Genomic DNA, 17,668 nt, shown 5'->3' on the forward strand with positions numbered 1-17,668 from the left:
TCGAACGAGCTCGCCATCGCACTACCAGCATCTTCTCACGCTCTACCTGCCCGATCGTCAACTTGACGTCTCCTTTTGTTTTGGTTTCCAATCACCACATCCGCAACCACTCCCCAAAATCCCCACAATCACCAACTCATCATCATCATGCCGCGCGAGACCGCGTCCGTCTTCCCGCCTCCGTCGGATGTCTTCCAGCGGTTCTCCAGCCGCCGCAGCGTTGTGCACAGCACCAAGGGCATGGTCGCTTGCACGCAACCGTTGGCCGCCAAGTGCGGCATTAATGTCCTGGAAGCTGGCGGCAATGCAGCTGACGCGGCCGTCGCCGTGGCCGCGGGCCTCAATCTGACGGAGCCGTGCTCGACGGGCATCGGCGGCGACATGTTTTGTCTGTACTACGACGCCAAGACGGGCAAAGTGTCGGCTCTGAACGGATCCGGGCGGGCAGGCAACCAGTTTACGCTCGAGCGCATCCGGTCAAGTCTGGGCCTGCCGGCCGAGGCGGCCATGGGCGACAAAATTCCGCTGACGAGCGTGCACGCCGTGACGGTGCCCGGTGCGGCGGCCGGCTGGGTCGACACGGTCAAGCTGTTTGGCAGTGGAAAGCTGAGCATGGAGCAGGTGTTGGCACCGGCTATCAAGCTCGGCGATGAGGGCTACCCCGTCTCCGAACTGACGGCGACGTTTTGGCAAAAGTCCGAGGCCGGCCTGCGCGAAGCATCGCCCAACTTTGCCGAGTGGCTGAAGAAGGACCCGGCGGCCAAGCCCGACGGCTACCGCGCACCGCGCGCTGGCGAGATCATGCGCAACCCGACGCTCGCCCAAACGTTCCGTACGCTCGCGACCGAGGGAAAGGAAGGATTCTACACGGGACGCATCGCCGAGGCCATTGTCGAAGTCGTGCAAGCACGCGGCGGCCACCTGGACGTGTCCGATCTGAAGCACCATCTGGAGACCGGATCGGAGCGCGTCGAGCCTATTTCGCTCAAGTATGGCGACAAGGAGACGGGTGTTGAGGTCTGGGAGCACCCGCCCAACGGCCAGGGTATCATTGCGCTGATGGCACTCGGCATCCTCCAGGAGCTGCAGTCGACAGGTGTCGTTCCCAAGTTCGGCCCTGCAGATTACAATACAGCGCCGTACCTGCACGCAATTATTGAGTCGCTGCGCATCGCATTCGCCGACGCCAACTGGTTCGTCACGGACCCTAATGAGGTGGACGTGCCTGTGTCTGGCCTGCTGGCGCCCGAGTATCTGGCCGAGCGCGCCAAGCTCTTCCTGCCGACAGAGGCGGCCCCATCGCACAAGCTGGAGCACGGCACGCCCGGTGGTGCCCCGTTCCGCTCGCCGGCCTGGACGAGCAGTGACACGGTGTACTTTGCGGTGGCCGACGCCGAGGGCAACGCCATCTCCTTTATTAACTCCAACTTTGGTGGCTTCGGCACGAGCATCGTACCCAAGGGCTGCGGCTTCTCGCTGCAGAACCGCGGCGCCAACTTCAGTCTGGATCCACGCCACCCCAATGTGATCGCCCCGCGCAAGCGCCCGTACCACACGATCATCCCGGGCCTGGTAACGAACCAGTCCGACAACTCGCTGTTCTCTGTGTTTGGCGTCATGGGCGGCTTCATGCAGCCGCAGGGCCATGTGCAGACGCTGCTCGGCCAGCTGGCGGGCGGCGCGAACCCGCAGCAGGCGCTGGATGCACCGCGCATCTGCATTGGATCAGGCATGCCGGACGAAGGCGACGTGTTCGCGGCCATCGTGTCGGTTGAGGAGACCATGCCGGAGGAGACCATTGCAGGGCTGCGGGCGCTGGGCCACGACGTGCGTGTCGTCAAAGATAAGGCTCGTGCGCTCTTTGGTCGTGGCCAGATCATCCGCTACACCAAGGACCCGGTCGAGGACATTGCCGTCTGGTCGGCTGGTAGTGATCCGCGTGGCGACGGCGGAGCATATCCGTTGTAGATGAATCCGACCAGATAGGTTCCGTATATCAAACAAAGTTTACATAGAGCATTGTTACACACATACACATATATATACATATATCTAAGAGATGGGTATTTGTATATTTTACTTTGTTTCTCGAAGAATGCTCCGTAGTTACAGGTGGTCTGTCTTCGCAGTGCACAGTTCCTAACACTGCCCCGCTTGTGTAACCATTTCCTACTCCTTGGGAGCCGCAGCGTCACCCTCGCTCGCCGCCACGAGCACCTTCTTTTCTTCAAATATCTTGGCCAGCTCGCCGCTCTGGTGCATCGACACCAGAATGTCGCATCCACCCACAAACTCCTTGTCCACGTACAGCTGCGGGATCGTCGGCCAGTCCGAGTACTCCTTGATGCCTGCCCGCAGCTCTGCGTCCTCCAGCACGTTGAATGCCGCAAACTTGTCCGGGTCGACGCCCTGCAAGCCCAGAATCTGGATCGCCGCGCGCGAGAACCCGCACTGTGGCAGCTCAGGCGTGCCCTTCATGAAGAGGACGACAGGCGCCGATGTGACGGCATGGTCAATGGCCTCGCGGGTGGTGTCCGACAGGAACCGGCGCTGGAACGCGGCACGGAGGGGGGCTGACGTAGAGGGAGCAACTGTGGGAGTCTGTGGTCTCCGGACTGCCGTCGAGAATTTGGAGGCGAACGATGTCGCAGACACGGAAGGCGCAGCGAAGTAGCCGGAAGCGGCCGGGCCAAGGGCCGCGGGCCGAGCAGCCCGGTGTGCGAGTTGCTGCAACATGTTAGACTTGGGCGGCGGAGTATTGAATCACGCAGAGACAGGATGGGCTTACCCGCGTTACAGAGCGTGAGAGCATTGTGTATCGTGTGGGTGTACTCGAAAAGCGAAGTTGCAAAGCTGGAAGCGTAAACATGATAAGATCGATTTGTAACAGGACATTTGGTTGATTTTTTTCGTTGCTCGCGACGCTGATGGCTGATTGCTAAACAAAAGCCAGCAGACGATTGGCCGACGGGAGTTGAGTTGAAGGCACTAGATGATGTAATAGGGCGAAAACGCGATTTCCGGGTGGCGCCACGTTTTGCCTTGGAGCGCCGCTTGCCCCTGGAACCATTGCCCAACAGCGCGCAGGTCGTTAACTTTCAGCGTTTCAAAAGGCGAGGCGGCGCAAAAGGCACAATGACACATCCAACATGTTCAAAACAGATACTTTTTTATTCCAACAGTTCCTCGCTTTGTACTTTTGTCTTTGTACGTTTTAAAGGCAGATGCTATACTATCACACTCCCTCACACACGTCTTTCCTATTCCTTGCCAAAGACGTCCGCTCCAACGTCCACTTTGCCAACGCTCCAGATCTCGCGCTCGTCCTCGACCTCGTCGTCAAACAGGCCCAGACCGCCAGCGCCCCCCTCAGCTTCACGACGCTCACGGGCCTGGGCTGCCAGACGCATCGTCACGCGCTTGAAGTAGTCGCCCATCACACGCCTCGTCTGGGCGGGCATGTCGGCCGCCGCAGGGCTGGCAAGATACTTGTCAAACACCTTGCTCTCCTCGTCGATCACGTCAAAGAGCGCCATAAATGCTGCCTCGGCCGATAGCTTGACGGGGATCACGAGATCGCGCACCGACGCAAACACGGGCGGTGCGAGCAGCGGCAAGTGCGGGCGCACCATATCCGGGTGCACGCGGGCCAGTGTCCGCACAAGCACCAGCGTCAGACGACGAGTGTCCGCCGGGCCGCCGGGCGGGATGTTCTTGGCCAGCGTCTCAAAGATCTCCTTGGTGTCCTCGAACGACTTGGCCTGCGGGCTAAGCAGGTACTTGCCCGTCGCGAGGATAAAGTTGTCGGCAATGAAGAGCTGTAGTCAAGTTAGCATGTGATCATTTTGTAAGTGATTTGTGAAGAAAGGGGAGTAAGGGGGAAGCGTACATCTTTGTTGGTCATGTCCTGAGCAAGCTGGGCCGGGAGATCCTCTGCCAGGGGGCTCTCAAGCAGCACAGCTGGTGACTCGAGCAGGACCGCGTTGAGCGCAAGTGCCGAAGCGTGCGTGGCGTGGGTTGGCACCACACGGTTCTTGAGGAGGCCGATGGCCACCTCTTGAGGCACGTTCTTGACCAGTGCGCCCAGAAGCTTTGCGTTCGTAATAATCATTGTGTCGTCGTGCACGTCCGCGTCCATATCGATCAGACCCAGCACGGCTGCCCGCGACGGCTCGCCCATGTTGCCGCCCGCCTTGCTGATCACCTCAAACAGCGCCTTGAGCATCGCGTTCTTGACGCCAAGGTCTGTCGTCTTGGAGCCTGTCACCAGCTCCGCAATCAGCGGGTCGACGCGCGGCGTATACTTTATCAGCGTGCCCAGAGCCTTGGCCGCCCGCGACCGCAGCAGCTCGCTCGAAGGATCCGCCAGCGCCTTGGTGAACGTGCGCTGCAGCTGCGGCAGGAACGGCTTGAGTGCTGTCGGCATCTTCTCCAACAGGTTGTTGAGTGTCAGCAAAATCGCGCACTTGACGTCCGTCGAGCGCTCCGTAACGACGCGAATTAAAGGACCCGTGATTTGCGTCACAAACGGCTTCAGCGACGCCTCGCTCGTCCGGTCCACAATGTCCGAGATGGCCAGCGCCGCCGTCGTCCGCTGTTCCGCCGTGCCGTTCATCAGGCCCTGCAGGAAGATGGGCAGAATTGCGTTGATACCCTTGGGCAGCTCAAAGCCCGGCAGGTTGGAGCCGGCCACACCCACTTGCAGCAGCGTCTGGCGGGTCGAGGCCACCAGCCCCTCCATGTCCTCCTTGCGCAGCTTCTTGGTGAACTCGGACAGCGCGCTCCACGCCGACTTGACAACGTCCTTGTCCCGGTCGTCAAACGAGATGAGCAGTGCGCGCAACAGGTCGGCGTTGTAGCGAGAGTAGTCGACATCGGCCTGTGCGAAGAACACGGCCATGTGGCGCGCCGTTGCTGCCCGCTTGCGATGGTCTTCGTGGCGCAGCAGTTGCAGCAGCACGTTCATCACCGTGTTGAGACCGTCGTGCTCGTCGATCGACAAGATGACCGTGTCGAAAGACGTGTCCAGGTCCTCGCGCAGTTCCTCCTCATCGCAGTTGATAATGTTGTCCATCAGCGAGTTGATAATGTGCGGCATGCGGCGGTTCATCGCGCCGCTCGCTACCCGCGACAGCGACGCGAGCGCCTTGGCGTTGAACGCAGAGATGGGCGGCGCAATCAGCGTCGGGATCAGGCTCGGCAGGATAATGTTGGACCGCGTCGTCTCCGTCAGCAGCGTCAGGAGCGCGGCCAGCGCATTGTCGGCCTCCTCATCGTTCTGGAGCAGATGTAGCAGACTGGGCAGCACCTGGTCCACAGCGCGCTTCCCGATGACCTGTTGCAGCGAGTCAAACGCCTCGGCAGCGGCCTCGCGTACCTCTTCATCTGAGTCAGAAAGCGCAGACTGCACGATGGAGATGAGTGCTGCCTCGTGGTCCTCGAGCGAGTCGGGCGATGCCGACGTAATGAGCTCCTTCAGGGCCAGGCAGATACCCTGCTTGGCGTCCGAGTCGGTCGAGGTCTTGAGGCCCTCGCCCAGCGTTGGCAGCAGCGTCTGGAGAATGTTGTCGCCGGCCTTGCGGATCAGCTCGCCCAGAGCATTGCTGGCAATGACCTTGTGCTCCATGTTGGCGCTGCCCAGACGGCGGATAATAAGCTGCGTAAGCGTCGGAACCAGCTCCTTGAGTGTTCTCGGGCTGGACACGAGTGCTTTCCAGACACTGATCGCCGCCGAGCGCACCGCACCCGAGGTATCGCAGCGGCAGATGTACAGCGACGACAAGATCTTGTCGCGCTTCTCTTCACCGAGTACCTCGCGCAACGTTGCGCCCGCCTCACGGACGGCGTCCTCCTCCATCTCCTCCTCTTCCACCTCTTGCTTAGAGCTGATGCCAGAAAGGTTGAAGAGAAGATCGCCAACAAGCTCCACGGAGCTGAGACGAATGCGCCAGCTGTTGTCCGCCAGGCCCCGCTCGAGCTCGGGCAGCAGAAGGTCGACAGCGCGTGTGGCAAAGTTCTTGACGAGCAGGCGACCGGCGCGTAGGGCCGTCTCGCGAATCGAGTCAACATCGTCGGCCAGACCCGCCAGGATCGGCGGAATGATTTTGCCCAGATAGGCCGAGAAGCTGTTGCCGAAGCAGACGGGCAAGAAGATGAAGAGCGACATAAAGCCCTCGCGGACGGACGCCTTGGACGACTCGACGTTCTGGAGAATGGTGGGGAGCGTCTCCTCCAGACGAGTTGTGCCGAGGCCCGCAAGAACCTCGGAGAGAGCCTGGGCAGAGCCGAGACGGTCGCCGGCACCCGTATCGGACTTGAGGGTCTGCATAAGACCAGGTATCAGCTCGGGCAGTGCATCCTCGCCGAGCTTCTCTACCAACGAACCAAGAGCGCGAGAGGCCGTGGCACGCGTGGTCGGCACAGGGTCGACCACGGCCACCTTCAGGCCAGCGACGAGCACGGGCAGATGGGCAACCAGATCCTTCTTGTCCGTAAGGTGGGCCAAACTGCCAATGACCTGCGAGGCCTTCCGCTTCGTGTTGGACCGGTCGCCGAGACCGCGCTGCAGGATGCGGCTGATGAGCGCCAGGGACGGCGCGTCCAGGTAATGCACGAACTTGATCTTGATGAGCGCGTCAAGGGCGTCATCGGTGTACTTGGTCGGGTCACTGAGGGCCTTAAGGAGGACATCCACTAGGCTGCGCACCTCAGGGTTGTTTATTACCTCGCCGAAGCGCTTCAAACTCTTGTTAGCGGCGGCGCGCACCTCTTTATGGCTGTCGTTGAGCACAGCCGTCAGAGGCGGGATGATGTCAGGCAGGCTCTGGGCGAGCTGCTGCGGGTCCAGGTAAGCCATGGCACCGAGCAGGTCGCAAGCGCCCTTCTTACTTCGCCATTGCGAGTCGTCGAGACCGTCGAGCAGTGTTGGCAGGATCTTCTTGACACCAAAGGAACTGAGTTTGGCGAAGCACGCCTTAGCGGCAGACAGAGACGCATCACGGACATTGACGTTGCTGTCACCGAAACCGGCAAGCAGCTGGGGCACGATCTGGATGACGTAGGGCTCAAAGAGCCGGCCGAGGATGGTTGACAGAAGCTCGTAAGCGAGTAGGGCCGATTCTCTCTGGTTCGCCTCCTTCTTGTTCTCACTGGCACCCTTCAGCGTGATCAGAATGCGGTAGTCTTTCAGGGATCCGATACCACGGCCGAGGACCAAACCGGCGAGACCGTAGGCAGCACCACGCTGAGAAGCATAGCTCTTGGAGGACATCAACGTGTCCATCACGTCGTTAAAGTACTTGGACGACTTGTCTCCGCTAGTCTGGACCAGTGGTGGTAAGCACTCTGCAATGGCATACTGGACAGTCTCGGATGGTGTGCTAAGCGTCGCCAACAGGCGTTCGATAACGACGGGGATTTTGGCGTCGCCGGGCTTGAGATGGCGAGCGAGGGCGCCGTACATGATGATGACGGCCTCGTTGACGCGGTCGGCGGCGTCCGAGTTCTTGTCAGGAGCGGCCAGAGTCTTCTCAAATGTCTGCATAAGCTTGGCGACAATGGGCTTGCCGTGAACCTCAATGGCGCGGATGGCTGCATCCAGCATCTCTTGCCGGACGGTGCCGTTCTGGTCACCAAGTGGACCCTGTTCAATCAAGAAGTGCAGGAACGGCTCAACCTCACCTTTGTCCAGGTTCGGTGACAGCTCCTTAAACGCAGCTGCAATGCCGTGCCGTGCCTCCCAGGGATCAGACAGGTCCATTTTCCTCGGCATGCCAAACTCATCCAGCTGGGCCACTCGAGGCTTGGCCAACTCGGTGTACGACGACCGCAGCTGCGATGTGATGTTGTCGAAGATCGTGGGCGACTTGAGAATGACAATGGATTCGGCAAGCGCGCGGGCAGCGGCGCGGCGAAGCTGTGCATCCTTGCTCTGCAAGTAAGGCAGCGTTCTCTCTGGCAGGTCTTCCGACACCTTGAACTCGCTCTCCTCCCAGATCTCGCGGCCAAGGTCGACGTTCTCCTCAACATCGTCGTGGCACACTAACCAAATCTCTTCAGACGTCGAGAGCTCGCTCATGTCAACCTCAGCACTAATGGACTGCAGGACCGTCGACCGAACACTTGCTTGCGTGACAATGACACCCTGGGATAAGATGTTGATCTCCTCCTTAGAGATATTCGGAGCCACGCAACGGACCATGTCGGCAAAGCAGTCCTTGATAATCTTGTGGTTTTGGCTGTAGTTTTGCATCGAGAAGATGAGAACAGAGAGCAGGTCAGAGCGCGGGATTGCCTCGTCAGCGCACACATCGGTGTGGAAAGAGAGCACCTCAATAGCCAGAACCAGTTGAGCATCACGGTCCTCAGCCTCGGGGGCAAAGCCGCCCTTGTTGAGGATCAGCAGAATGAGAGGCAGGAAGTAGATGAGAGACACGGTATCGAACGGACGCTGCTCGCCAGTGGAGCGCAGGCGGTACAGGATGCGGGTAATCAGGTCGGACAGCGGCTCCTCAAGGAGGTTTTCCGGGAGCGACGACACGTCGTGTGCCCGAAGTGTAGCAACACCGATGAATGGACGCATGGCACCGAGACGGTTGGAAACACGCTCAGACAGGGTAATGAAGGCCATGGGTGCCACGTCCCCAGTGATCAAGCAAGCACCAGCCTCGATAGCGTCTAAGAGAGCCTTGACTGCGGGGCCCATCCACTGCGAAGCATTGGTCGGTGGGCCGGTGGCGAGACTGCGAATGACACCAATGCCACGGAGGAGACGCGCCTCGAGCAGGCCAACCTTCTCGCGGATCTCGGCTTCTTTCTTGAGTTGGGCGTTGACCTTGGCCGTCTCTTCGGCAGTGAGCTTCTTTTGCTGACCCTTCTTGGAGGCCAGCTGTGCACGAAGCTCCTCTTCCCACTTGAGCACATCATAGTCCTTGCTGTTCTTGCTGGGCAAGTTGCTCGTCGTCTTGGCCAGGACATCAACAAAGGTGGTGCCCGGTGGAGTCCGGAAAATAGCTGCGTCAACAGGACCAATGGCCCGCAGCTCGTCAACAGCCAGGTCGTGCTGGATCAGCTCGACAATGCGAGGCGCCATCTGCTCGGGGGCCACAAAGACGAGCTCGGCTGCAGCTTCGTATGCAGCGGTCTTGATCCCGTCCGACGTCTGTGTCAGCTGTGTGCGCTCGGCAATCTCTTCTAGGAGTAGCTTCTCATGGTGTTGAGCAAGACTACCAGGGTCCACCTCAGCGCGCAGGCAAAGCTCGATCCAGCTGCTCCCAGGGATAAGCACGGGGCGGGCTAGAACAGCCAGGCCGCACATCTGTTGCTCGATTGTGTCTTTCTCTGGCCCGGCTCCGGTCGCTCTGACAAAATCAGAGGCTCTGCGGCAAATAGCGGTGAGGATAGAAAGAAGTAGCGCATTTTGCGACTTGGAGAGTATTGAAGCACTCTCCTTGTCGCCGTTGGCGAGAGTCTCCAGCCAGTGCCACAGGCCTGCAATCACGGACTTCGAGACCCGGCTGGGATCATGCAAGTACAGGTAAGAGAGGGCGCTGTTAGCTTCTTTGCGCAGGAACGGACCACCATTAGTAGATGTTGCCGCATAAATATAGGCCTCCGCCCATGCGATGCTGATGTCGGACTCTTCATCGCCGTCTAGCGCCGGGAAAGAAGCTACAAGAGCACGGTACAGCCATCGGATGTCGTCGTCGGTCGCGAGTTTCGTGTATATTCTGGGGCTAAGGAGGAAAGATGGCTTCGGCTGGAGCACGAGGCACTGCTTGTCAAGTGAGAACTTCTTGGATAAGGTGGAGAGAGGTGTCGACGAGGTGTCTTTGAATAAGAAGGGCGCAATGGCACAAACCACAAGGCCGCCTGCAACAAGGCCATTTTGCGAAGCGGCAGAAGGGTTCGCCACGACTTCCGAGTACGCATCAAGCAGTGGAGGGAATATAAACTCTGCAAACCTCACAACATGGGCGGGCAGCCCCTCGGACGCCTTGTGGAAGCCATATAGAGTCTCACCCGCGGCAATGATCCAAAGGCGGCGCGCAGGCGCCTTCTTGTCAGCGAGACCCTTGACGTAAGCATCCACAACCAGTTTAGGCACACCGGTCGAGCCTTCCAGGAGGATCTTTGTGTTCTGTGTGAGAGAAGTCGTCTCGGCCGTCAGAGCAGTCTCATTGCCCTCTTTTGATGCCGCGGCGGCAATGCCCGTGGCGACCTTGCCAGCCGTGGCCTCAGATTTCGGGAGCGCTTCCAGGATTTGCGAGTGGATGGTGCGGTGCTCGGGAGAAGTGAGCTTGCCGGATTGCAGCGGCGTGAGGGTCTCATCCACCACGCGGGCGACAACATCAAGATCTGTGCATCGGGTGGCAAGAGCGCGGAAAGCTGTCAGGGTGCCATTGCGCACCGCCTCCTTGCTCGACTTGACATTAGACAGCAGTGGCTTCGCCAAGTGCTCCTCCAATATATTCGACAGGTCGTAGGTCTTGGGTAAAGAATCCACAAGAGGCGTGACGAGGTCGTCAAGGACAATTTCTGGCGCACGCAGCAGGCCCTTCTTGATCGCAGGCACAATTTGGGTCTCCAGATCCTGTACAGTCACGAAGCTCTGGAAAAAGTCTTGCAGGCCAGCAGCCACGTTGCTCGATAGCTGTGTCTTGGAGCTCGTAATCTCACGTGTGAAAAATTCAAAGTACTGTGGCTTTGTCGTCTCAAAGATGGCCTTGGCTTTGGCGTTCCGGGCCGACACGCCAGCGATAACGCCAAGGAATACTGAGTTGCGCGCAGTCGGCTGGGTTCCCTTGGCAGCCAGAACCTTGACGGACTCGAGAATGGCTTTCTCACGTGTGCTGTCGAGAGACACAAGCTTACGGAAGCCTCGCCGGGCCACCACGAGGGCGGAATGCGCGACGCTTTGCCGCGTGGGTGGTCGCGTGCACTTTTCAACGGCACTCGCCTGAGCAACAAGGATGTCGTTTCCGACCTTGTCCCAAAGCTCCGTTCCGGCCAGCTGCTGCATAATAATGCTGCACCATTCTATGAGCGTGAAGGTGCTTCCTGTGGACGTGTTCAGCTTCGATGCCTCCGCACGAATGGCGGCCACTAGGGGCGCTAGAAGCTGGCCGTTTTTCTTGTCGCAGATCGAGATCAGGCATTTTTGCACGGCACGTCTCGACGGCCGGTCTTCGTACGAGGCATGGGTCCAGAAGAGAACGGGAAGGAACTTGGCAATGGCTGCTGGCTCGAGATCTGAATATGGGAAATGGTCCTGGTCAGCATACTCGCTATACTCGTACAGGTCACGCACCAGCATCTCAACAACAGCACCCCAGACAACACTCACCGCCATTGGTGATCTTGTCGTCAATGGTCCGCAACTGCGCAATACGGATCGATGTGGACGAGGTTGCCAAAGCCACTCTCGTCGAGACTGGGTCGAGGGCCGCGGTGCTGGACCCATTGGTCAAGGTCGGTTCAGTCATGTTGCGGTGTGTGCCAGAGACGCTGCTGGCATTGTTCCGAGGCAGCGTTAGGTGTAGCAGAAGCAGGAGAAACGGATTTGGCTTGGTTTGCCCCTGTTCGTGGCGGCAGACCCTCGTTTCTCGCGATTGTGCAGAGTGGTCGACTTTGTGTGTCGTTTGAGGAGAGCATCTGTTTGGCTTTTTAGCTCGTCGTGAAGCTCACCCGAGGAAAGACCACTGGCGCAGTTTCCATTTTGCTCTACTGCACTTGGCTAATTACATAAATTATCCTACAATGGCAGGTGCTATGGCAAGGCCCTGGATTTTTTGCTGTTGTCCATGGCGGGGCACGCAAGCACTAAAAAGCGGCAGGCACGACCGGCGAAGGTGAGTCAACAGGGGAATCTTTTTTCACTGACGGCAGGCAACACACATGGAAGTCGCGAGGTGGGGTGTGCGCTGAACATGGAAGGCGGTCAGCATGTTCTGCCGATTTTGCACCGCAAAGAAGCGCGGGGCGATGCCAATTGCAGGTTGTGTTCGGCCAGAAATGGTGGGTAACAAACAATATGTCAGTAGCACTTGCCAATTCTCTTTTTAGGGACGTTTGCACTTGCCTTTCAAACAAACACAACGTTTGGCCTCGTTTTCATCCTGCACTAGAACTTCTCTTCATAGAATCTTGCTTCGACTTCGGTCCCATCAGTCTTCGTGGCCGTTGTCGTTTTAGGCCACCACAGCGTCTTTCTTTGATTTCTGACCCCGGTCGATCCCATTACACCTCTGTACCCTCACTGTTTCCGCCGTCGCTCGTTTTCCACAGTCCCCTCCCGCCGCGTCCCATTTTGAGAGCTCGCTGAGAGCTACAAAATGGCCGGCAACAAAAAGAAAAGGAAGCCAGCGGCCAGCGCTGCTAGAGGCTTTGCTACAACTTCGATTGCCTCAAAACCGAGAGCAGATCCGGTCGAGGGCGCTGATGCTACGTCCACTCCGCAAAATGCTGCGAAAGGCAAAGTCGGCGCACAGGCACCCGCAACATCTCAGAACTCAAAATTGACGACTGCGGATAGTGCATCATCTGGGCACAGCAAGGCTACGGCGGCACACACTTTGAGCCCCGAGGAGTTTGAGAAGCAGTTAGAAGAGTCGGAGCTCCAACTCCTTGTCGAAAAATATGCGCAAAAGGTTCGCCGTGATGCTGCACGCCAGTTTGCACGATTAGAGACCGACCGCCGAATACTACGAGGCCAGGCTGAATCTGTCAACTCCAAAAAATGGATTCCTCAGGAGCTGATGGACCAAATTCTTGATTTGATTCAGTCGGAAAGTCGATTTGCAGCTTCGAATGTCGGCTCAGAAACCTTGCCGAGCGGAAAGCTGCTTTCTGAGGAGGATCTGACGATCAAGTTGTGGACGCTCGAACAAGCCCTTGAGCTAGCTGGCTTTCCGGATGACAAAGTGCAGGCAGTCCTCAAATACGTCCTGGACATCTCCACACAAGTTGGACCTGGCCCCAAAGATTCAATTTGGGGTCTGGAAGAGGCCTTAGAGTGGCTGGCCCGGGAAAGCTCTGCAGACGAGCTTCCTGACTATTCTAAGCAGGGAGCATTGAGCAAGAAGGGACAAACTGGAGGTAAGTTTTTTTTTTTTTTTGGAAGGTATTCTTGCTTCCCTTTTAGTATATGTTTTGACGATGTTTTTAAGATACGTCAGACACCCCTCTTGCCTCAGGAGCAACAACGCCAAGTCTTCTAGAAGCCGATATTGGTCAAAATAAGAAAGGTAAACCCAGTTCTGCCAGTCGGTCGCCAAAAGGAAGTTCTTCAAAACAGTCTGTAATCACCTTCGATGGCGACATTGAACCTGAAGAGCTTGGCCCGGTGTATCTCGACACCAAGGCACGGCTCTTTACCCTGCAACGACCATTGCAGGTAACCACGCAAAAGGGCCGGCTCAACAACCAACCGGCGCCCGTAGTGGTTCTATCCGAAGCAGACAAGCTGGAAACTGCGAAGCTGCTCGGAAAGCTCGAACGGATCGAGAACGACATTCTCTTTGACAGGAAACTCGCAGAAATGCAGTGGCGGTCCAAGAAGATTATTCTCGAACGCGAGTTCTCAGAAGCCACAAAGAAGGCAGCGGAGGAGAAGCGTGCCAAAGCCAAGGCTAAGGAGGAGGCGGCGGCGGCCCTTCAGGACGATTTGTCAGATACTTCAGATTCATCTGATGATGAATCTGAAGACGAAGTTAGCAAGGAGGCAAAGCGAGTCGCAGCCGAGATTCTTGCGGAGGACGACAGTGACGACGATGCAATCGCAGATCTATTCGCAAGCTTGCCAGTGAGCGAGGTCGACCCCAATACGGGCAAGACTAACACCGTGGTGAACAGTTCCGACGGTTCAAAGGTCATCATCCGCGACTTCGGAACGTGGATAGGCGTGAGCCCGGTGCGTGCCTTAGAAGAGGCCTGCCGTGCGAGAGACTCGTCCGTTCGTATTTCTTATCAACTTGTTTCTGATATTTCATTTGCCAACCGGCACATGGTGTCGATCGCCTGGACGAAGCCGCAAGAAATTCCACAGCTTGCTCCGTTGTCAGACCTCGAAGTCGCCATGGTGAATACACGATTCGTATTCAAAATGGTCAAGGTGGCCACTCCTGACGCCAAGCAGTCCGAAGCTTTCATTGCGACTGCAGCCTTGTTCTTCGTTTTCGGAGCGTCGGCGAAGGAGGAAAAGGTGGCTATGCGACTGCCTCCTGCATGGCGAGATCTTTGGTCCGAGTTCGCTAAGGTCAAGAAAAGCCAGGCTGACTCACTTGACCGCGAAGCCATAAAGAAGCTCCGTGACCTAGTAAGTCTGAGGCGAGACCAGGAACTAGAGGACGGAGTTGTCCTGCAAGGTGCCTTCCGTGGTCGTGCTGCAGGTCGAAGTGCGGCAGATTCTGGAGAGGACTCAGGCATTGAACGGGGCGGCCAGAGTGTGTATGGCCCAGAGTATTATCAGCGGATCTGGCAGGAGAAATCCAGTACACCAAAGTACCAGGCCATGCTACAGTCTCGGATGCAGTTACCCATGTGGGCGTTCCGCGATCGTGTGCTTGAGGCTGTTGAAAGGGAGCAGGTGGTGATTGTTTGCGGTGAAACGGGTTGTGGCAAAAGTACACAGGTCCCGTCGTTTCTCCTTGAGCACCAGCTGGCGCAGGGGAAGCAATGCAAAATCTACTGCACCGAGCCTCGTCGCATATCTGCCATCTCATTAGCACGGCGTGTGAGTGAGGAACTGGGCGAAGGTCGAAACGACTTGGGCACACCGCGGTCTCTGGTTGGCTTCTCAATCAGACTTGAGGCAAACACGTCGAAAGAGACGCGACTAGTCTTTGCCACGACTGGTATTGTCATGCGAATGCTGGAGGGCTCAAACGACTTGCGCGAGATCACGCATCTGGTCCTGGATGAGGTACACGAGCGGTCCATTGACAGCGACTTCCTGCTGATTGTGCTGAAGAAGCTCCTGACGCGGCGGAAAGATCTCAAGGTGGTACTCATGTCGGCCACTGTGGATGCTGAGCGCTTCTCCAAATACCTCGGCGGAGCGCCGGTCCTGAACGTCCCCGGACGCACGTTCCCTGTACAGGTCCAATACCTGGAAGACGCCGTCGAAGCCACTGGGTACTCGCATGACCAACGCGTACAGGAGAAAAACATAGATCTCGATGACGATCTCGTCGACGAAATCGTCGAGACGTCCTCCAAGCCAGAACTTCTCAAGTCGCTCAAGGATTACTCGAACCGCACTCGCAACACGCTTGCTCAGATGGACGAGTACCAGATTCAATTCGATCTCATCGTACAGCTCATTTCCCAAATCGCAACCAGTCAGCAATACATCAAATATAGCCAAGCGATTCTTGTCTTCTTACCCGGTATAGCTGAAATTAGAACACTGAATGACCTGCTTCTGGGTGACAAGACATTTGCGGAAAACTGGCTCATATACCCGCTCCACTCGACAATTGCAACCGAAGAGCAAGAAGCTGCATTCCTGGTGCCCCCTCCTGGGTATCGGAAGATTGTCCTGGCTACTAACATTGCCGAGACGGGCATCACAATTCCTGATGTGACTTGTGTGATCGATACAGGAAAGCACCGCGAGATGCGTTTTGACGAACGGCGGCAGCTGTCGCGGCTAATCGACACCTTCATCTCGCGAGCCAACGCAAAACAGCGTCGTGGTCGAGCTGGTCGTGTGCAAGAAGGTCTTTGCTTCCACCTCTTCACCAAATATCGACATGACCAGATTCTCAGCGACCAACAGACACCTGAGATGCTGCGCCTTTCCTTACAGGATCTTGCAATCCGTGTCAAGATGTGTAAGATCGGTGCCATCCAGGAAACTCTCGGACAGGCACTCGATCCGCCCTCGGAAAAGAACATCCGCCGCGCCATCGACGCCTTGGTTGATGTGCGTGCCCTGACAGCATCCGAGGAACTTACGCCGCTTGGTATCCAGCTGGCTCGTCTTCCGCTCGATGTGTTCTTGGGCAAGCTGGTCTTGATGGGCACGGTGTTCAAGTGTTTGGATATGGCAATTACCGTGGCAGCGATTCTGTCGTCCAAGTCACCCTTCACGGCACCATTTGGCCAGCGCGCACAGGCTGATACCGTCCGTCTGGGCTTCCGCCGTGGCGACTCGGATCTGCTGACTGTCTACAATGCATACTTGGCGTGGAAGAGAGTGTGTCAGTCGGCCGTCAGCGCTGCAGGCGGCGGCGAGTTCCAGTTCTGCAAGAAGAACTTCCTCAGTATCCAGACGCTCACAAATATCGAGGATCTCAAGGGCCAGCTCCTAGTGTCACTTGTCGACTCCGGGTTCTTGCCCCTCACATACGAAGAGCGGCGCAACCTGAACAAGCTTCGTTACTCATCGAGCGGACGCGGCGGGCGGCGGCGACAGCAAGCTTTCTTTGAGCTCCCGCAGCGCGTCAATATCAACAGCGACGTGGACATTATCTCGCAGTCTGTGATTTCATGGAGCTTCTATCCACGTCTGCTGGTGCGTGATGCGCCGGGAGGCGGCAACGGACTGCGCAACATTGGCAACAACCAGGCAATCCGGCTACACCCTTCGAGCGTCAATCGGGGCCACAATGAGCTGCGGTGGTTGTCGTACTACAATATTATGCAAAGCAAGTCTCTGTACAATGCTCACGAGACGACGGCCGTCGAGGCGTTTCCGATCGCGCTGCTCTGCGGAGATATGCGATGTGATGTGAGTCGGCCTACCCCTCTTTTTCGATTATGCTTTTTACATCAGCGTTGCTAATAGAATAGATGTTCTCCGGTGTGCTCATTCTCGATGGCAACCGAGCACGCTTTGCAGTCCCAGATTGGAAGACACTGCTGGTGATCAAAGTGCTGCGGTCGCGCCTGCGCGATATGCTGTCGCGGTCGTTTAAGGCGCCGGGCAAGCAACCGACGGCGCAGCACCAAAAGTGGTTCGACGTGTGGCAGCGCATTTTCGCGCAAGATTTTGGGTCGGACAACAGCACCGCATTGGCTTCAGCCTCGGCCTCTGTAGTCGTCAACAACAACGGTGTCGGCAACAGCCACAGCTTATCAGTGTAGGACACCCGGTGGGCCAACACCGGAGCCTCGTGTTCTAGGTCTCTGCCCAGGCCTGTGCGCCATGTCACTGACCTAGGCCCCAGAATTGACCATCTCCATTCATTTACGGTACGAAGTTAATGATTACTAGGAAAGGGGAAAGGGGATGGATAGATTGGGACAAGGGAGCATTTGAATGGATATTCAACAGATTCAAGCATTTGGAAGCGGAGGCAGGGGTCCGAATGACATACGACATAGTATCAAGAAACCTCACTCGCATCTTCAAATAGAAGCTTTTTACATAAAAAAAATAAAATAAAAAAAAATAAAAATAAAAAAAAAAAGACTTGCTTCGATTGTTCTTGAATTAAGCCTCTCTTGGGCTTTTTTATTAATAGCACGGCTTGTTCGCTGCGATGAGCCCAAATAATGCAGCGTAAATGAAAAGGTGCGCTTCCCCAGACTCTAAACAGAAATGGCGGCATTGAATGCAGCCACACTGGCTCTGGCTATATTACGGCTTCGATATTACCACCGTGCTTTGCTTCTCTGCCGAATTTTCGGCGCTTCTAAGCATAATCCTGTCTCTCCCAATCTA

General features: G+C 57.0%; 4 protein-coding genes across 4 annotated transcripts; 2 read left to right on the forward strand and 2 right to left on the reverse strand.

The window, feature by feature from the left end:
- Positions 1–147: 147 nt before the first annotated feature.
- SPSK_08914 (gamma-glutamyltranspeptidase) lies at positions 148–1,968 on the forward strand (the record flags this gene model as incomplete). Its single annotated transcript, XM_016735500.1, has 1 exon — positions 148–1,968. The coding sequence occupies one exon, from the start codon at positions 148–150 to the stop codon at positions 1,966–1,968; it is 1,821 nt and encodes a 606-aa protein (XP_016587176.1).
- Positions 1,969–2,169: 201 nt separating this feature from the next.
- SPSK_09840 (monothiol glutaredoxin) lies at positions 2,170–2,812 on the reverse strand (the record flags this gene model as incomplete). Its single annotated transcript, XM_016736408.1, has 2 exons — positions 2,170–2,727; positions 2,789–2,812. The coding sequence occupies 2 exons, from the start codon at positions 2,810–2,812 to the stop codon at positions 2,170–2,172; spliced, it is 582 nt and encodes a 193-aa protein (XP_016587177.1).
- Positions 2,813–3,260: 448 nt separating this feature from the next.
- SPSK_08258 (uncharacterized protein) lies at positions 3,261–11,483 on the reverse strand (the record flags this gene model as incomplete). Its single annotated transcript, XM_016734863.1, has 3 exons — positions 3,261–3,818; positions 3,890–11,250; positions 11,345–11,483. The coding sequence occupies 3 exons, from the start codon at positions 11,481–11,483 to the stop codon at positions 3,261–3,263; spliced, it is 8,058 nt and encodes a 2,685-aa protein (XP_016587178.1).
- An 849-nt stretch (positions 11,484–12,332) lies between these two features.
- On the forward strand, positions 12,333–17,088 carry SPSK_08299 (ATP dependent RNA helicase; the record flags this gene model as incomplete). Its single annotated transcript, XM_016734903.1, has 3 exons — positions 12,333–13,095; positions 13,167–16,732; positions 16,795–17,088. The coding sequence occupies 3 exons, from the start codon at positions 12,333–12,335 to the stop codon at positions 17,086–17,088; spliced, it is 4,623 nt and encodes a 1,540-aa protein (XP_016587179.1).
- Between the last annotated feature and the right edge of the window lie 580 nt (positions 17,089–17,668).

This window comes from Sporothrix schenckii (assembly GCF_000961545.1).
Source record: "Sporothrix schenckii 1099-18 chromosome Unknown Cont44, whole genome shotgun sequence".
NCBI lineage: Eukaryota > Fungi > Ascomycota > Sordariomycetes > Ophiostomatales > Ophiostomataceae > Sporothrix > Sporothrix schenckii.